General features: G+C 47.2%; 1 protein-coding gene across 3 annotated transcripts in view; it reads right to left on the minus strand.

The window, feature by feature from the left end:
- Positions 1-16908, minus strand: part of LOC113944302 — a 53908-nt gene extending 37000 nt beyond the window's left edge. Inside the window, exon 1 of one of the 3 annotated variants that reach the window (XM_027637256.1) lies at positions 16774-16908. In XM_027637256.1, coding sequence (XP_027493057.1) covers positions 16774-16820 — 47 coding nt within the window. In that variant the 5' untranslated portion in view covers positions 16821-16908. The remainder of the gene's footprint in view (positions 1-16773) is intronic. The other 2 variants (XM_027637252.1, XM_027637253.1) reach the window with 2 other exon arrangements.
- Positions 16909-17539: the final 631 nt, after the last annotated feature.

The following is a 17539-nucleotide window of genomic DNA, read 5'->3' on the forward strand; positions in this document are numbered from 1 at the left end:
TTTCTTCCTGAGCACCATGCAACATTTGTTGCAGACAGACAGTGATGGAAGTTGTTACAACCTCCACCAGATGGACCATGGTTTTTTTCTTTTCTGCATGAAGCTAAAATAGATTTCTTCTATGTGAAATGTCTACTAGTGATCCCTCTGGAACAGAACTTGGGTAGCAGAGCAGATCCAAGCCTAGGCTGTGGAATACTGGAGGCTCTAATTACTTTGACCAGTCTCATCTAGAACCTCCACCCTTGCTCCTGCCACCCACTGGCCTGGGAGCTGCATTTAAGCCCTTGCCCTGGCCTTTCCTTGGGTTAGGCTATATGTTTGCTGGTTTTGACCTGCTCAGCTTGACATCAGAGCTATGTTGGAGCTACAGATTTCTCTGGGGCCTGTTGGCTGAACAAAGACATATTCATAGGGCCCATTCTGCTCTTCCAGTTTAGGTGCAGTGGGACTGTGCCCCTTGTCCAAGGTTCCTGTCTCAACCTGCCCTGCTGCCTGGCTTCTACCTCACCTCCCTTCCCAGAGATGGCCATCCTAACTTGCTTCCTGACAAGGAGTTTTCCAAGCCCTTGTAGTTGTTAAGTATTACTTTCCTCAGTTAAACAGAAGAAAGAAATGTTCACATGGAACAACAGAGTAGAAAATGAAGAGTTTTCAAAGGTCTCATGCAACAACTACTGCTGGTAGGAGCAAAGCAACTCAAGCCCGTCACAAGTGGCCTTCTGACCAGCAAACCAACTCAGAGCCTTTGAATGTTAACAATTTGCTTTAACAGATAAAGGGTAAATATGTGTTTGTTGACACTGCCTGAATCACAGGAATAAAACATGGCAGCCAATTAACTACTTCCACTTTAACCATCAAGACTTGCAAGACCATTAAACTTTCGTATCCACTGAAAGAAGGTGGCTACGTGCCTGTAAGAGACCACAGAGAAGTAAATCAGGGGCTTCAGGATGCTCTTATTCCCAGATGATGGGTTCTTAACTTCCAGAATTGTTGTATCCCTTGTGGGCACATGCTGTGCTAGATTTAATCTTGACAGATAGCAAGGAATTGATCACAGGAATAAAACATAACTGGTTGCTTAGTTACCAATGATCACTACACAGTTACATTTGATGTGTGCAAACAGAGCCCAGTGCAAACCAATTATCCATCATTACAACTCTAAAATGTCAGCTCCAGAGAGCTCAAAACAACTGTGAGCAAGGTAATAAAGGGAAATTTTAGTAGAAAAATAAAAATGGTAATTGGGAGCTTTTTTTTTCCTAAGTGATCAAATAGCCACAATCCTGTGGCTAAGTAAATATATTGTTTTAAAAAAAATAGGATTCTTGTTTATTGGGAAAGTGAAAGCAAGCATGTTATGTGTGTAAACACTGGGAAAATAAAAAGTAGTAAATAAAAATGACAGGCTAAGAATTGCACAAAACTGATAAGGGGGGGGGGGGAGAGACATAAGGAGAATTAAAGAGCTTCAGGATAAGCTTCAGGATAAGAGCAATAAGGAGCTGAAATATGTTAGGTCCTAAAAACAGCATGGTGTCATTCCAAAAATTAAATGGGGGCTGTGATGATTAGTGGGAATGGCTTGGGCATGGGAAACAGCCCTATATCTGTGTGAGGCAGACTTGAAGAGCCAGCAGGTACAATGGTTGCAGGGATCTGCAAATTTGCCTCCCACTTCTTGAAACACAGATATATGGATATTGCTGTTTAATACACTGTGGGAAGGACACTGTTATTTCTTGCAATTAGGTGTTATTCTTTCATGCTCCATCCCCAAAGATCAAATCATTAAACCTCCCATAAGTGTGACCTTCCTTTATCAAGGTCTGTCTTTCATTAATCAATCAAACTGAGCCTCGGTGCCAGATCTGTGGATAAACTGCTGAGCTTGGATGCCTCACCAGCAGCACATTCATGAGAGTGTGCACCACAGAGATGCTGACAGGTTGGATACTCATGGGCTACCCACGCACTGAATTTATCACCATGGCTGTAAACAATTCATTCTTAGCATTGCTTGTGTCCAGCCTCTTTCCTCCTCAGCAGTTCATCTTCCCTCTCCTAAAATACATGATAGCAAAAGCAGCTACAGAGATTTCTGCCTTCCTTGCTGTAAAGTGCAGCTATGCTGTATCTGATCATGTCCTCATGCCAATGTAAGTTCTCTGAACACAGGAATAATCAGAGCTGGATGTAGCCATGGTAGAAATGGGTTTGGGCTGAATGGTCTGCTTCTCTCCAGTAAAAAATGTATGTCCTGGGTACAGGAGAGATAAGGACTATAAGTGCTAAACCTTCTAAATGACGTGGGCTGGAGAAATACCCTGCCCTGAGAAACCTGCAGTTTACAGAGGAAAAGAGAAAGGAGAAAATGGGTCCTTCTCACCTCTTTATGCAATGCAGCACAATATAATAAAAATAAATTCTGTAGGGGGCATACAGCACCTTTTTGCCTTTGACTCCCTTATGAGATTGGTTACTATTTGGCCAGAGAATCAGAAGCAAAAAACAGAATAAGCAATTTTGACATTGATAACAAACAGAGAGAAGCATGTTCCTGTCTATTCAAGAGATGTACAGAAAATGCTACAAGTGCTTCAGTGTCAGAAAGTATTTTCTGTTGATGAGTTTGAGCAAAAGCTGAGGGAAAGACAGGTTACAGCAGTCACCAGACCAGCTCAGTGTTTGCTGTGGGAGCTCTTGCACTGTGAAGAAGTTTATAAGCAGCCTGGGCAGGATGTCTGCAGCGTACTGAGAGATGCTGCTTGTGTGTGCATTAACAGGTGTGCATGTGTTATATAGATGACTGATCCACGTAGGTGCTTTCTAAATGGGATTGGTTCAAAAACACCACAATCTGTCTGCTCTGGAGAAACATTAGAAATATTAGAGACATAAGAACAATTTAATGAGAGTGAGTCTGTGTAAAAGATGGGAAGTGCCTCTCTCAGCTGCCTTGGGCATCCAGCTCATCTGTTTGAAGGGTTACACTCTGCTCTGGGGGTCAGCATGTAGCAGCTGAGTCCATTTCTGTAGATGCAAAGCCATCTTCCCAGTGTAAAGACAGCTCTGTGACCTCCTGAGAGATGGGGGAGTTCTGTTGCCTCTTCTGCCCACTGTAGATCCACCCCAAATTAGCACCGTCTGCTACTAATCTCTTGTTTACTATCAAGGCCCTCAGGTATGTAAACCTGGACCAAATGGAAAAGGCCACAGGCAATAATGGGCTTACCTCATCATATCCCAGCTGGTAGCACTGCTGAGATCATGGTGGAAAACTTGATTTATTAAAATTGATGAAGGAACTGGCTAGTCTTGAATAATTCATTATGTATCAGCTGCTGCTGAGGTAACAGGAGCTCAGCAAGATCCTCTTTAGCACTGCACAGTGCCTAAAATCTTTAAATAAGATGAAGTTGAAGATTGTCTAGTTAAAGATTGAAGGCTTTCTCCATGTGAAGTGAGGCCCTGATTCCTGTTGCTGAGGTCATCCAGCTGCGAAAATCAGCAAGGTCTCTCAAATGGAAGCCAACCTGCTAACATCACTGATATTTGCCAGGGCATGAAGCATTCTGCCTCAGCCATCAACTTCTGCAGAATATAATGGCTCAATTTCTCACAATTCTTACTGAAATCAGGTTTAGTTTTCGATATTTTTCCATAAGCTAGGGATGTCTCAGGGTGTTGGCTTGCTTTTCTGATCATTATGTCTGAAAATAAATCAGCCAGACATGCAAAGAAGTAGGCATTACCATCTGACCATGCAGATCTTAAGGTCCAATCTCTGCTGCTGCTCAGGGCTTTTGTCAGCACCAGAAGAATCAAATTACCCACACACAGACGGGGTAGTGTCAGGGCTGGATTTTGGAAGTATGTCAGAAGCCCTGGAACAGAATCCTGCTAACTTAATCTAGTGCCACTTGATGAAACAAGGGCTCTTTTTCAACTCTGCTGAAGTCAATGGTAAAACCTTTGATAAATGTGTAAAAGCAGCAGCAAAATCAGACACTGTAATTAGATGGCTGATACTCCTCTTCCTGTATGTCCTCCTGCAGAGGTCAGAAGAACTGTAATTAATAAACAGGAAAAACAGATAAATGGAATGAACGCAGTCCTGCCTCCCAGCTGCTCATCTGGGGGTCTCCTAATGCAGTCACAACCCTCTTCACTATCCACAGCTAAAGACCCTGAAGTCCATCACTTCCTCTCTTTCCAACTGCTGATGATGGGAACTGGCCCACAGGCCAGCACTGTTCTCAGCTCCAGCTCTGGTGTGCCTTGCCTTCCTTTGTCCCCCACCAGGCATCTGGGAATTTGTGAGGCGCTGATGGCACAGCACCTCTGGATCATTAAGATGGTTGGACAAGGCAGCCTTTGACTTAAGATCCTGATGACTACAGAGAGATCCTGATGCCTTGTTGATTTTCTCCAACCAGATTTTATTTCCAGATATATTTCCACTGCAGCCAGAGCAGATGATTTTAGCCAGGCCTCGGTATCTGAAGTATTTTGGTAGAAGTATTCTGATGTACCACTGGCATCATGACACATTTGATCCAGCCACAGAAGACTGCCAGTTTCCTCTCCTCTCCAAAAATACCGCTTCATCAATCACTTGTGAGAGTGTTTTAAAAATTAAAGCCAACTCCCCTTGCCTTGAAATGGAGGCAGCACTTTCTCCTCTTGCTGTTAATAGCCTCTCTGTGGGAGGTCTCAGGACAGTGATTTACACTCCTGAGCTTTTTGTGGACATAGGTTAAGATCATTTGGAGAAGCCACAAACTGAAGTTTTGACTTTTCACCCCAAGCGTGTGAATGAAGCAAATACTGCAACTCTCACAGCTGTGGAGTGGGAGATGCTGTGAACAGACTGTAACCTGGTAACATATGAGACTGAGGTCTGGTCCCCTATCTCACCAGACAAGACACTTCAGTTCCTGTGTTTCAGGTCTGCTATCTGTAAGAGGAGAAAATAAAACTACCTTCCAGTATCTGCAAGAACTCTCCTTGCATTCTCTGAGCACCAAGAAAAGTCAGGTAAGGTTTCATAAAATTGAAGCATAATTACTTGGAATTAACCAAACTCTGAGACCTGTGTTCAAATATCACAGCTTCAAGCCACTGCCTGAGCACAAGTTGGAATGGCTCCAGCTACCTCAAGGGACATGGTGCCTTCCCCCCGAAGCAGTAAGGAAATGAAGGTATGTGGGCAAGGACAGGACTGTGGTATCAGAAGACCAGTCCATGACCCATACATGCCTCTTTTTACACACCACCAGCATCACTCTGTGTGTGGCTCTGTCTTTGCAGCTGCTTTTGACCTTCATCGTTGTTTTCTTCTCCTTTTCCTTCTTTCTTTCTTTTTTTTTTTTTTTTAATAGATAACAGACATCTGTCATCTTCTGGAAAGGGCATCTGACAAGTGATGATGTACAGTTGCTCTGGGAGCTGGTTCAGAAGGCACAGTGCCCCTCTGACCTGCCAGACAACAGCAGTTGCTATGTGGCTTCCTTTGCTTTGGTCCTTCAGGAGACCAGCTGGTATGTACAGCATTTTCCCTAAGCAAGGCATCATCCCTGAGACACATTCAGGTGAGAGTGCTTCAGGGAATTCTAGCTGGGAGGTGAGAGTAAAGGATTTTATGATTAAAAAAAAACAACCACAAAACACCACACTACCAAAACCACAAATCCCCAAATCCTAGAGGACGTGCCGTTTCCTTTCAAGTGATTCTGTGAGGTAGGGACTGTAAGAGAAGTAGGGAAGCAAGAGTTTTACCAGTTCACATACAATCCCATTTTTTCCAGGAAGATATTAGAAGTCCATTTCAAGGCAAACCATTTCGGGGAATGGTGGAAGAGTGGAAGCTGAAGCCTGTTCAAACATTCACCTGGTTTCAGCTGGGATAGAATTAATTTCTCCACCTAAACAGTGAAAAAAAGTTAGAGAAGGGCACAAAGCAGCCTAGTTCTTATTCCAGGGGGAAAGGAAGGCAAATGAAGAGACATTTGCTACCCTGGGGTACATGTGAGGGAGGCAAGGGCCGTTCTCCCAGTTCTGCCCTCGGTGGTGTTTTGCTGAAGGCACACTCAGTACCCAGCTAAGTGTGAAACCTGGCTTTGTCTACACAGCAAAAAGAAGGAAAAAAAGTTAAACGCTTTTTTATTTTCTCTAAGGATACGGTGGAACTAAGCCAAAAGTGTGTATTTGTACTGCTTTGCCTAAGGCAGCATAAGCATCTTCTCTGTGAATCACTAGGTCCCCAAAGCTTTTGCTCCTCCTAAATGAATGCCAAGTATCCTGAGGAAATGCTGCCATGTACAAGGACACTGTGACACTGCTGGGATAATGCATGATGGGTGTCCACGGCTCAGGGTCTGCAGGATTCTGCCCCAAGCTCCCTAAGATGATGAGGTTTGGGATCTAATCCTCAGTATCTGACTTTTCACAGTGTCCCAATTTACCTCCGTTTTTCTGCTTAGTGCTATTTTTTGGTCTTATATAAAGCCTTTTCCCAATCTTTTGCCCAGTATCTTTCAGGAAGATGGTTAGAGAAGCTCCTCACTATTCAGGGGCCAACATGAGCAGGATGTTGGCAGGTAGGTGCACAGGATAGCTTTGGATGTGAAGGGAGACAGAAGATTGCTGCCACCACAATGCTACAGACAAGTCATGCACAGCAAGGTTTGGAAAGGAAACTTCTGCAAGATGGAGATAAAGGGGGCAGGGGCAAACCCACCCAGATATATCCGAGGCTTCCTTGCAGCTACAGCAACCACACTGACATGCACTAGATTAAGACAAGGCTCAACTGTTTTGATGTCAGTTGCCTGGCTGCTTTAATTGGATATAGGCTTCTAAATCCTGAAGTCAGCTGTGTGACAAGACAAACTGATATTTACCTCTTCACTGCTTTATCTTGGCTTGCCCAGTGCTGAAGGGTCAGTACACATGTTCTCATGTACTAGAACTGTCCACAGAGCTGATGAATTTTTTTGCAATTGAAGTTAAGTAACATTTTACATCTGAAGGGGCTGTTCAGACGCTGATTTTAGGCAAAGCTTCTCTGGCCTAGGTTCAGTTTCTGCTCCAATGAATGCCTCTGACCATCGGCAGCAAACAGATAAATCACTGAGCTGCTGGGCTACTCACTGGCAGAGCAATGACTGCACTGGGATACCCAGTGGCCTCTGATTGATGATGTGGCACCTCCATCACTCATGCAATGCAGTCAGTGTCCCTCTGGACTTGCTGAGGGGCACAGCAGCCTCATGCTGTAAGGACGCAAGGAGCTGGAGTATTTAGCTACCACAAAGCAGTGTTTTCACCATGGCTGAGGACAAGGAAGCTTTCTAAGATGAGTCTTGAAACACCAGGCTTCCTGCTGCAGTCCATGCCAATGGGCTGGAATGAGGAGGGATTGCAGGGCTGCTGAGTCCAACTTCTGTTTTTCTCCTGTGGTTCTTTCCTATCCAAGATAATGTAGGATAAGAACACCATGGGGGATAGAAAACACCCCTGTGCTGCTTCTGAGCACAGCCCTGCCCCTCGAGCTGACTTGGTTAGGTGATGTACCAGGTCTGCAGCCAGGCCCAGAGAACCAACAGCAGGCAGGAGCAGTAGGCTGTGTGGGGCAGTTAGCATGAAGTTCCAGGCTAGGACTGGCTGTGCACTTGCACCAATTCACAGGTACACCCAGGGCTCCAGGGGTGGTTTTGAGTCTGTGGAGCAAATTCCAGCTAAAGGGGCCACAGATTATCTTGCAGTCACCCCTCTTATAACACTGTCTCAGCCTCCTAATCTCAGCCTCTGGTAGGGCTTGGTACTGAGAGAACTCAGGCTCAGTTCCTCATCCCCATTACAGCTTCAATGATGTAAAAGCAGAAGAAAAAATACTTTAAATACTCTGCATCAAGGAGTGCTGGGTCTTTCTCCAAAGAAAGTGGAGGAGGATCCCTCAGCAGGGTGTAGTCCCACACAAGCTTTGCTGTCATGTTCCCTCACTGGGAGGGAGAATGTGAGGATAAGAGTCTCGCTGCTGCTCCTCCTCCTGCTGCTCCCCCTTAACTACCCTGTGCTGATCATCCACGCTCTGCAGGCACGTGGGGACAGGGGCAGGAGGCTGCCACTGCCTTGAGAAAGGCTTCCTGGAGAGGTGTGTGCTCAGAGGAGCACTGGTGGGAGATACCTCTGACTGCAGCTCTCCTCTCCTTGCAGGACAACTCCCCTCAGTGAGGACCATCTCCTGTGCTGAGCACAGAACTGGGTTCATCTGCATCCAATGATCACAAACCCATTCCCGCACTCAGTGCATCAAACAGAAAGGAAGCTGGGACACCTGGACTATTGCATAGGGAGAAGCAGTACCACAGGCTCGAGTTTATCCTCATTTACATGCATGTAAACAACCTGCTCAGAAGCCAGCAAAGGTATCTGATTTTGGCTACTGCTGGAGTGAGGAGGACATTGCATGGGGTACAGAGGTACCAGGAGAAGCCACAGTGAAATCAGCCACCTCCTCAAGCCATTTACTGCATCACGAGGCAGAATGAATCAATAATATGTATCGACCTGGGAAAGTTAATCTGCATCCAGAGCATCATAACAAATTAAAAGGAAATAAAATCAGTACAATTCCACTGGCTCCCATTACTATCACAGTGGAGAGTAATTAAAATCCATGGGCCAAATTCAATGCTGGAAGATCTCTCCTGAAGCCAAAGGTACCATACAAGGGCATTGCCCTTTCCAGATGCTTTGTGTTTCAAACAGCACCAGGAATGGCAAAATGGGCAGAGAGGATAGGGCAGGGTAAGAGTGGAACCTATTTAGGAGTCAGGCATTCACCTCCTTGCTGTTCTTCATCTGGAGTCATGCTGCATGCCTGCTGCTTTGGTGCTTGATGCACTGAATCTCAGAAACTCCAGGCAATTGTACGTGGGAACTCCTCTCTCCTCCCCACTCCTAAGCACAGCCACCTCTCCTACACGCTTAGTTCCTACAGAAACTCCTTTTCCTACCACAGAGCACCCTCTGCTATGCTGTTGCCTGATAAGGCTCTTAACCCATCTTTCTGTGATTTTCTATAAACTCCTTATCTTTGACCCACACACATCCCTGATGAAGAAGCTGAAGGAGGGCTGTCAACTATCACCTGCCCCAGAGCTACAACCACTTGCACTCCTATTATAGCTCTGCTCCAGCCCTGTGTTAATTATGAGCTGGAGCTGTGCTATAAAGCAGGAATTCAACTTTAGGCAGCATGTGCTGCCTAAACCTTGGTACCTTGTCCCTCCATGAGGCCCCACTGCCCCACAGCTGAGGGGCTGTTGGCTCAGTCCAGCACCTGATTCTTGTTCAGTGGAAGGAGAATGTGTGAAGCACAGGAAGCACATCCCTCATCACCACACATAATTACCATGTGTCCAAATAATCAGCGTGAGGTGGGGACACAGCCACCACACTGGCACCCAGCAAGGCAAGCGATGGTGACAGCCAGTGGGACTGGGGATGTGAATGCAAAGTCGGGTTCACAGGGCCCAGGGGCTGGAAATTGCCATCAAAGGAGAGAGGCAAGGGATAGAACAAATCTATTTGGGGAAGTCCTATAGCCCGTGTGGAGCAAAAGATTAGATGTCAGCATGCTTTTCCAGCTTTCACCTCTATGAACCTCTTATCTCCTGTGACCACACCCTGTGTGTGGCTTCCACCTGTGGAAGCTATGCCAGTGTCAGCAGGATTATGCAGCTACTAAACACCATGTGTGGCAAACTCCAGCCTGCACACGTATGTTGCTGCTGAGGACTTTTACACATGGACATGTTTACCATACAGTAATTATGGTAATCCACAGAGATAATCCAAAGTGGGTTGTTAACGCTATTTTACAAATTGATGTACTGTGGTCCTGCAGGTGGAACCATGAACTAAGAGTTGTATTTCCAGATATACCATGATGTTGTTCACTGTCTGCAAAGGTGGACATCTCACTTGACTTGGCCTTACCTCAGTACGCCTTTCAAAAGTTCAATCACTTTACTAACACATATACTCCACGTAACTGTGTTCAGATTCACCAATGAACAGCACAAAAGCCTCATTCTTACAAGTCTTCAGCGCCCATATTCACAGCCAAATTATCACAGAATGTGCTTCATCATTTCACCAAAAATAAGTGCTTGTATATTTCAAAATAATTCAGCAAGGAAAGCAGAGACACTCTGGAAGTCTGCCCCTTAAATAAGCACCTATCTATGAGCCAGTCTCCTTAATTTCTCTAATTTCTATCTGAAAATAGCAGAACATCTCTCCTGGTCCAGAAAGCCAGAGATCCTAAGAATGGAAAGTATTTTTCTCTTTATGGTGGGGTAGGAACATAATTTGCAATGATGTGCTACTTATCATATACATATATATGTGTGTGTGTGTGTTTGTGTGTATCATCTGTGTTTCCTATTAGCACAACTTTGAGTTGATTTGTATAATATTTATACATTCTTCAAAGGGATTACTCTTTAACATAGTGTTAGCTTGAGGCACAACTGGAGTTTTGACCTGAATATTACTTCACTCAAAAAGGACTGTGTTCTGACACGGTCTTTATATGAGGTGAGATACAGGTAAAAGCATAGTTCTTATGCAATGGGGAAATAAAGTTGCTGACTCTCATCCCTCTGGACAGGCCAGAGGAGTAGGGAGCTTCTTCCCGTGGAGGTCAAAAGCCATCCTATTAAAAAAAAAATCCAAGCTACGCAGTAATGCACACTGCACTGTCATAAGCACGGAGGGGATGGCTCATGTGGCTGTGGGCTGTGCTGGTGCCTGGAATTTCTTCTAGCTGGGTTAGTTCTGTCTTATAGATTTACTTCATGCTACTGCTGTAATGAAGAAAAGCCTGAGGAGTGTGCTGAGAGCCAGAATTAGAAGCGTTACAGAGTTATTGCTCTACTGCCTGCATGTGACCAGAAATAGTGCAGCACTGTGTAGACAAGCAGTGACTGCATCCCTTGGGGATGTGGCTGTATGGCACCCAGCTAAGGACAGAATCTGGAGAAAAGATCAGGAGATTCTCACTGAAAGACAGAACTGGCTGTGGAATTCGTAGACCTGGTTTTCGGAACCAGGAATGAGATGTCAACTCTTCCTATACCTGCTGGAAGGTGTTCCTAGACTCCAGTGGCAGATCAAACAAGCAAGCTATGCACCTTAATCTTAAAAAGCTGATCACCTTATCTGTACAAAGGCTCCCATGGCCTACCCTTTCAAAAACAGATGTTCTTTCTCTTTCTTTTTTTCTCCTGTGACTTTGCCTGATGTTTGTTCTCAATGATACTGAGCTTTCAGGGAAGCTGAACTACTGACTTGTGAGGTCTCCCTACTGCAGGTATGGCTTCTGCAAGCACAAAGCACCAATTCCCAAAACCGTATCTAGCCCCTAAACTAGGAAGAGAAGTGCTGCACTGGGGCTTACAGACAGATTATCTTGTGTTGTGGAAACCTGAGCCCTGACTGTCCACAGAGAACAGAGCTGTTACAACAGCTGTGGTAAAAAATGGGGCACATCAGAGCAAAACAGTTAAGTACCACAGACCAGGACTCCTGAGGGAATGCTCTCATCTTCCTGTAATTGAGAGGTCTCAGTTCAGGCCTGAGTGTTTTTTTCAGGTTAGACTACCACAGCACAGATTAGTAGTGAAACTGTATCGATCCTTTATGAGAAGCAGTTACCTTCCTGGCTCTTACAAGGCACTTTTTTAAAAATGGTCTTTCAAGAGGGACCTCCTCTTGAGAGAGGTTGCTTCTGTCTACTCCTAGAAGTAGGTTGGAAGGATCAGCCACACCACCATGAATGACAGGAGTATTTCAGCACAGAGCTGACTGATATCCCCAGGCACCAGTGTGCTGTTAGTCCAGGGGGCTCAGCTTCAATCCAGTACCAGCTACGGCTGGTGTTAATTCTGCTCCAGCCAAACTCTAAACCACTGCTTTGCCTCTAGACCTGTCCGCAGAGTTTATTGAGCAAGATGCGCAAGATGTAAAGATCCTCAAGATAAGCAAGGGCTTGATTAGAGGGAATTAGGTAGGCAAGCTGTCCTTGCAATAAGCTACGAAGCCAGCAGTTAAATCTGTCACAGCAGCTCCAGTGGGCTGCGACACTAGAAACTAATGTGTACCCTTCTGTGCTAGGTCTGAATGGAGCTGCCTCCGCTCAGTGTCTGAGGGTCTTTATTTCCCTTTTTCCTGGGGGAAGAACCTTGCATAAAAAGTTAAGCTGTGTGTACTCTGAGTCTTGTGAATCACTCGCTTGTGGTCAAAGCCACTGTCATCTTTCACTTGCTAACTGGCTTCCTAAACATGCCTACAGAAACAGTCAGATTGCTGTGTGGTAAACAAATTACTTCTGACGGGGTACTGCCAGCACTGCTCCCAGACGCCGAGGAAGCCACAAGATGGGCTGCACAGTGTCTGACTGGAGCAGCTCTAGCGCTGCATCCACAGCTACTGCAGTGTCAGGCTGCTTCTGCAAGCACTGACAAAGAACCAAGCTTGTAAACTCCCACTACCATCTGCTGAAGCTTCATATCCCAAAGGAAAAATGGATTTTTGCTTACACGTATATTTAAGCACTTCAGCAGCGGAGAAGACAAGGGCGTAGACACCCTCTCTGGTTAAAAACACAAAGCCATGTTTTTTTCTTTATAAGAAAAAAATAACTGCTGCTCCTTGACTTCCCATCTAGGACAGGAGATGGAGAAGGATTTCAAAAGCTTTAGAACCTTTCATTACTTCCTGGAGAGAAATCCTTGGGACAAGTACTGTTTAATTCCTGATCAGGTTATTTCTAGAATGCGAGGAAACTGTCTCAAACACAGGTTCCAAAGGTCTGCAGAGGGCCTCGAGTTGTTCCAGGCCCTGAGACGTTTCAAGGCAAAATGAAGATCAGCAAACAGTGGAGATTTTTTTTCCATTTTCCCCTTGTGCTTCACCTTGAAGCAGCTGTTTGCAAAGCCAGAAAACTCCTGTGCCCCTCAGTGTATTTAACGCAGCCTTGGCAAAGGGACTGCAGTCTGTCAGCTCATGAATATGGGAATTGCCTAATTCTCCAGCTATTCTTATTACCTCAGCCTGAGGGTCCCAGCTTTCCATAACTAATTCCTGAAATCATAGACTTTCCACTGTCCTTGCTGTCCTTGAGCAGCAAATATCTCCTCCTCATATAACTGATGCTGGCGCCTGCCGAGGTGCCACGGGTTTTCCCAGGGCCCTCCCCTAGCAGGGATGGCACTGTGGACAAGGCTACTGACCCCAACACTCCCGTGCTGTTCCTGGAGTACTCACCCTTTGTTGCTGTAATTTACAGTAGGATGTTTGGAAAATAACAAATGCTGCATGGCCCTGCACATTGCTCGGGCTGGCTGAACAGCTCTGAAGCCTAGGCAGTGGGCTGCAGGCTGGCAGCAGTAATGCAATCCATCCCCAGCAGCAGAGGAGATCCCTCACCCTATTCCTACAAGCTGCAAAGCTCCCTGCCTCCCTCCACATCCCACCTCATCTGTGACTCCCACAAAATCTCAGGATTTGCTGGGCCTCCCACCTGTCACTTCATTTTTCCCTCCTTGTCACATATGTTCTCAGTCTACCTTCCCTCTCTGTGCCCATGCACCAGTTTTCTACCTCTTCTGTTATTTTTCCTAATATCACTGATCCTGCCAGCCACGTCCATCCTCCCAAGACTCAGAGCTAAAGCTGTTCCTGTGCTGGAAGGCAATAATGGCTGCCAGGAACCAGCTGTTAGGGCTGCTGCAAACTGCAAGGCAGATGGAAGCTGAGGCTGGGATAATTATGAAGCAGGGACTGCAGAACTTGAGGTTTCTTGGCTAGAGGTGCCTAGCTTATTCCCAGAGACAAATGGGCGTATCCTTTGAATGTCAGTGGGTGACATGGGAGCAGGAAAGTCATCAAACTGTGGACAGTTTCCAATCCTGGCTATGGAGTGCTGCATGTGATGCCTCCTCATCTCACAAACACCCACGGCTGCTGCTGCCAAGCTGCTCTGGACAAGGAGAATGTGCTCCTGCACTGCAGTGGCAGCTGAGGAAATCTCTGTACTGGTTTCAAGGGCTGGATTTCTGCAGGGCACAGGCAGGTTAGAGCTTTTCTCGTGGGCCAGGAAGCAGCTACAATAGCATGGGCTGTATTGTATCAGGATCATGGCAAGGTGGGAAAAAAACCCTATTAAGTTCTTCCTGTTTGTTTTTTTAGGGGTTTTTTCCCCTAGAGCTTGCCAAAAGGATAACTGCATCAGTGGAAAATAAAAACTGGATTATGTCTTTTAGCAGTTGATTTATTCTTCATATTTCCAAACTGGTCCATTCAGAAGCTATAGCAGGAATCACCTTGGAAGTCCATGGTTTTGTAATCAGAACCTCCCTTTCAATTAGTCATGTTTTATGGCTGTAAACACAATAATTCCATCAATACTATGGAACAGTCATGTTGCATTTGCATTAACATAAATGAGTGCTGATGTGCCATAGAGCTAATCTGATATGACAGTAATTGGCTGATGCCCAGCCATGGAGGCCCTGGAGCTACACTTGCTGTCTCTCTAAAAGAACTGTCCTCTGAAACACTGGAAAGGAAATAAACTGTGATACCATATTTTGCCTGCCAGTAATCAACAATGCCTCTTGCACCTGCAGCATCAAGGTGTCTGAGGTTGGGGGGTAGTTGCTTCGTTGGTTGGGGTGTAATAAAAGTGGAACTTGATCTTCTTGAAACTTAAATATTCAGAAACATTCAACCTACTCCTTTCCTCTGTGACTACCAGGGGCTATATATCATCACCTAGTCTGCAGAAGGCTTTTCTTACACAGATGAAGTTTAAGAAGCTTAAAACTTTATAAATGCTTTGGGGCTAACGTTGTCTTGTGCAGTGCTCTACGCACAGGGGCAAGCCTTAAATCTGAGACTGCAGCTGGGGTTCTCTGGTTAAAGGCCTTAAAGGAGATCAACATAAGCGATGCCTAAGGATGTGAACCAGATCTTAAACGCAGCCCATCTCCTGTCTGAGCCCTGTAAGCAAGTGGACAGACTCAAAACTAAGCTAACAGGCTAGGATCAGGAGTCTTCACAGTTCCAGTCACAATAGGAACCACTTATTTTGCTTTTGGAAATATACCCTTTCAAGAGTGTTAGTGAGGAGAGACCATCAAAGAGGCTATCAAAGAAATCACAGCCAATACCCAGGCTTTCTGTATTAGGCTCATCAGCTCTGCGCATGCTTTGCTGTCTGGCTGCACAATGCCTTGCCCAGTGCAATTTTGTCCATGATGGAGCTCTTGGGTTCTACCAAGTACAAACCAAAGAAGAGAAACCTATTTTAATCAGAAACCATTCTTCTCAACAGTATGGCACTAAAGGCATATAATTTTCAGCAATGTGCAATAGCAGTATCTCAAAATCCCAGAGCAAATGTGGCCTGACAGTGCCCAAAACAGCTCTTGGAGCAGCCAGTGAAATTAGGAGAGAATTTTGTTAAAGGAGGTGGAGAAGAGCACCTTAAACAGAGGATCTGTGAGATGATGGCTTAGGTTATGGATTTGACTTAAATCTTTCTAGGTCTCTGATCTGCTCCGTCATCTGTAAAATGGGATCAATAAAACCTTCCTGACTTGCACCAGTGCTCCCAGTCTTAATTGATGTCTGTGAAGCATTTTGAGAGTGAAAAAAACCATTACCAAGCCCTCAGGCCTTACTATAATACCAACAAACAACAGAGAGTTGTTTAAAATGCTTTTTAGTGCCACAATGACTGGGAAATGAGGGAGGGCAAAAGTGTAGATGCGCCCAGTGCTGCTTTGCTGCAGTGCAAATGAAAATGGTAGGAGTAGGTTTTATAGATTTCCCTCCAGGGAATTCTGTTTTCGATAATGCTGTAAAACTTCTACCTCTATAAATTCAAACATATGCCCTTCCTAACACCTCAGGTATCAAAACCTATTATGAATTCGGAAAAATATATCTTGGAGTTGAAAACGTTATGAATCACATGGAAACGAATTAAGAAATGACTCACTCGGACCCTGCAGATGTAAAGAGCTTGGTGCTGCCCAGCCACCCCTTACAGCGACTGAACTCAGGCTAGTACCGTGCCCAGCACACGATCCCCCACCTTGCACAGCAAAAAAGCCCCAGGCGCCTCAAAGGCTCTATCCTGCCGGTCGCAAAGCTGTCTGTGCCCGCGGGTGCAGTTTTAGGACGCGGGAAAAGCGCTCGGGCTCGCCCGGACCCAGCGCTCGGGCCGCGCCTGAGCCGGCGAAGCCGCCGCTGCCGGCGAGGAGCGAGGACTGCGGGGGGAGCGTGCGGGACCCCCCAGACGAGCAGGTGTCAGCCGGGGGAGGGTGGAAGGGTTCGAGAAGCGCCTGTGCCCCCCGCTCCCGCTGCCCGCGCTGAGCTGCCGGTGCGACACGAGCGGCCCCGCCGGACCCGGGGAACGAGACCCGGCACGCAGATAAACCACAAAGCCCCCGTGAGCCGCCCCGGGCGGGGGGTAGGAAGCCCCCGCCGGCCCCGCAGCCCTCCCGCACCGCAGCCATTTGCCTTTGTTGCAGCCCCGCGCCCGCAAGGTGCGGCGGGGCCGGGGTGGAGGATGGAGCTCGCCCCCCGGTCGCTCTCCCCTCACAGCGCGGCGGTGGGGACACGTCCTGCGAGAGCGGCTGCCGGGAGGGACCTGCCCGCCCGCCGCCCGCACCCACCTACCTGCGGAGCCCGCCCGGGACGCGTCGCCCGCCGCCTTTGTTGTGCATGCCCGCCCCGGCAGCGCCGAGCCACGGCTCGGCTCCGGCCCGGCCCCTCCGCGCCCAGGCCCCGCTTAGCCCGTCGCCACGGCAACGGCGGGCGCGGCTCGGGAGAGGGACCGGCCCGGGCCCCGCCCCGTGAGGGGGCTGAGGGGACCGAGCGGGGGTCCCCGGGTGTCGGCGACGGACAGTGCTGAGGGGACAGGGCTGGGGGTCCCCGCGGTGCCGGGAGGCGGTGCCGGGAGGAGGCGGCCCCGCAGGCTCGGCTTTAGGGCGCTCGGCTCTGGGCGCCCGCCCTTCTCCCTAGCCCTGCGCCCCTCCTTCCCCAGCGTGCCGGGCAGTGCCGAGCCGGGTTGGGTGAGCCCCCGGCTTCTTCTTACAGTGCTTGGGATCCCTCATTTTCCATGTCCAGTAGCTTTCCTTTAGACTGGCCACCTCGGGAGTCCCTATCTCCGGTCACAGATCGCGCGTTCTTTTGTCCTACAGCGCGCACGGCTCTGGTGACTTTCCTGACTATCTTCCTGCATCAGCCTCCACAGGCTCTTACACGTGACGGGCAGTCTCGCAAGAAACAGGGGAGCTGCTCTGCATTCATCCCTGTTCCTGGGCATAGGAATGAATTGTATCCTGCATTTGCAACTATTTTAATTGACCATTCATTTTACGGATAACAGCAACAGCTTGAACGCCTCTTACCTTTCAGTCAGTAAGGACTCAGCAAATTAATG

This window comes from Corapipo altera, unplaced genomic scaffold (assembly GCF_003945725.1).
Source record: "Corapipo altera isolate COAL_440 unplaced genomic scaffold, ASM394572v1 45, whole genome shotgun sequence".
NCBI lineage: Eukaryota > Metazoa > Chordata > Aves > Passeriformes > Pipridae > Corapipo > Corapipo altera.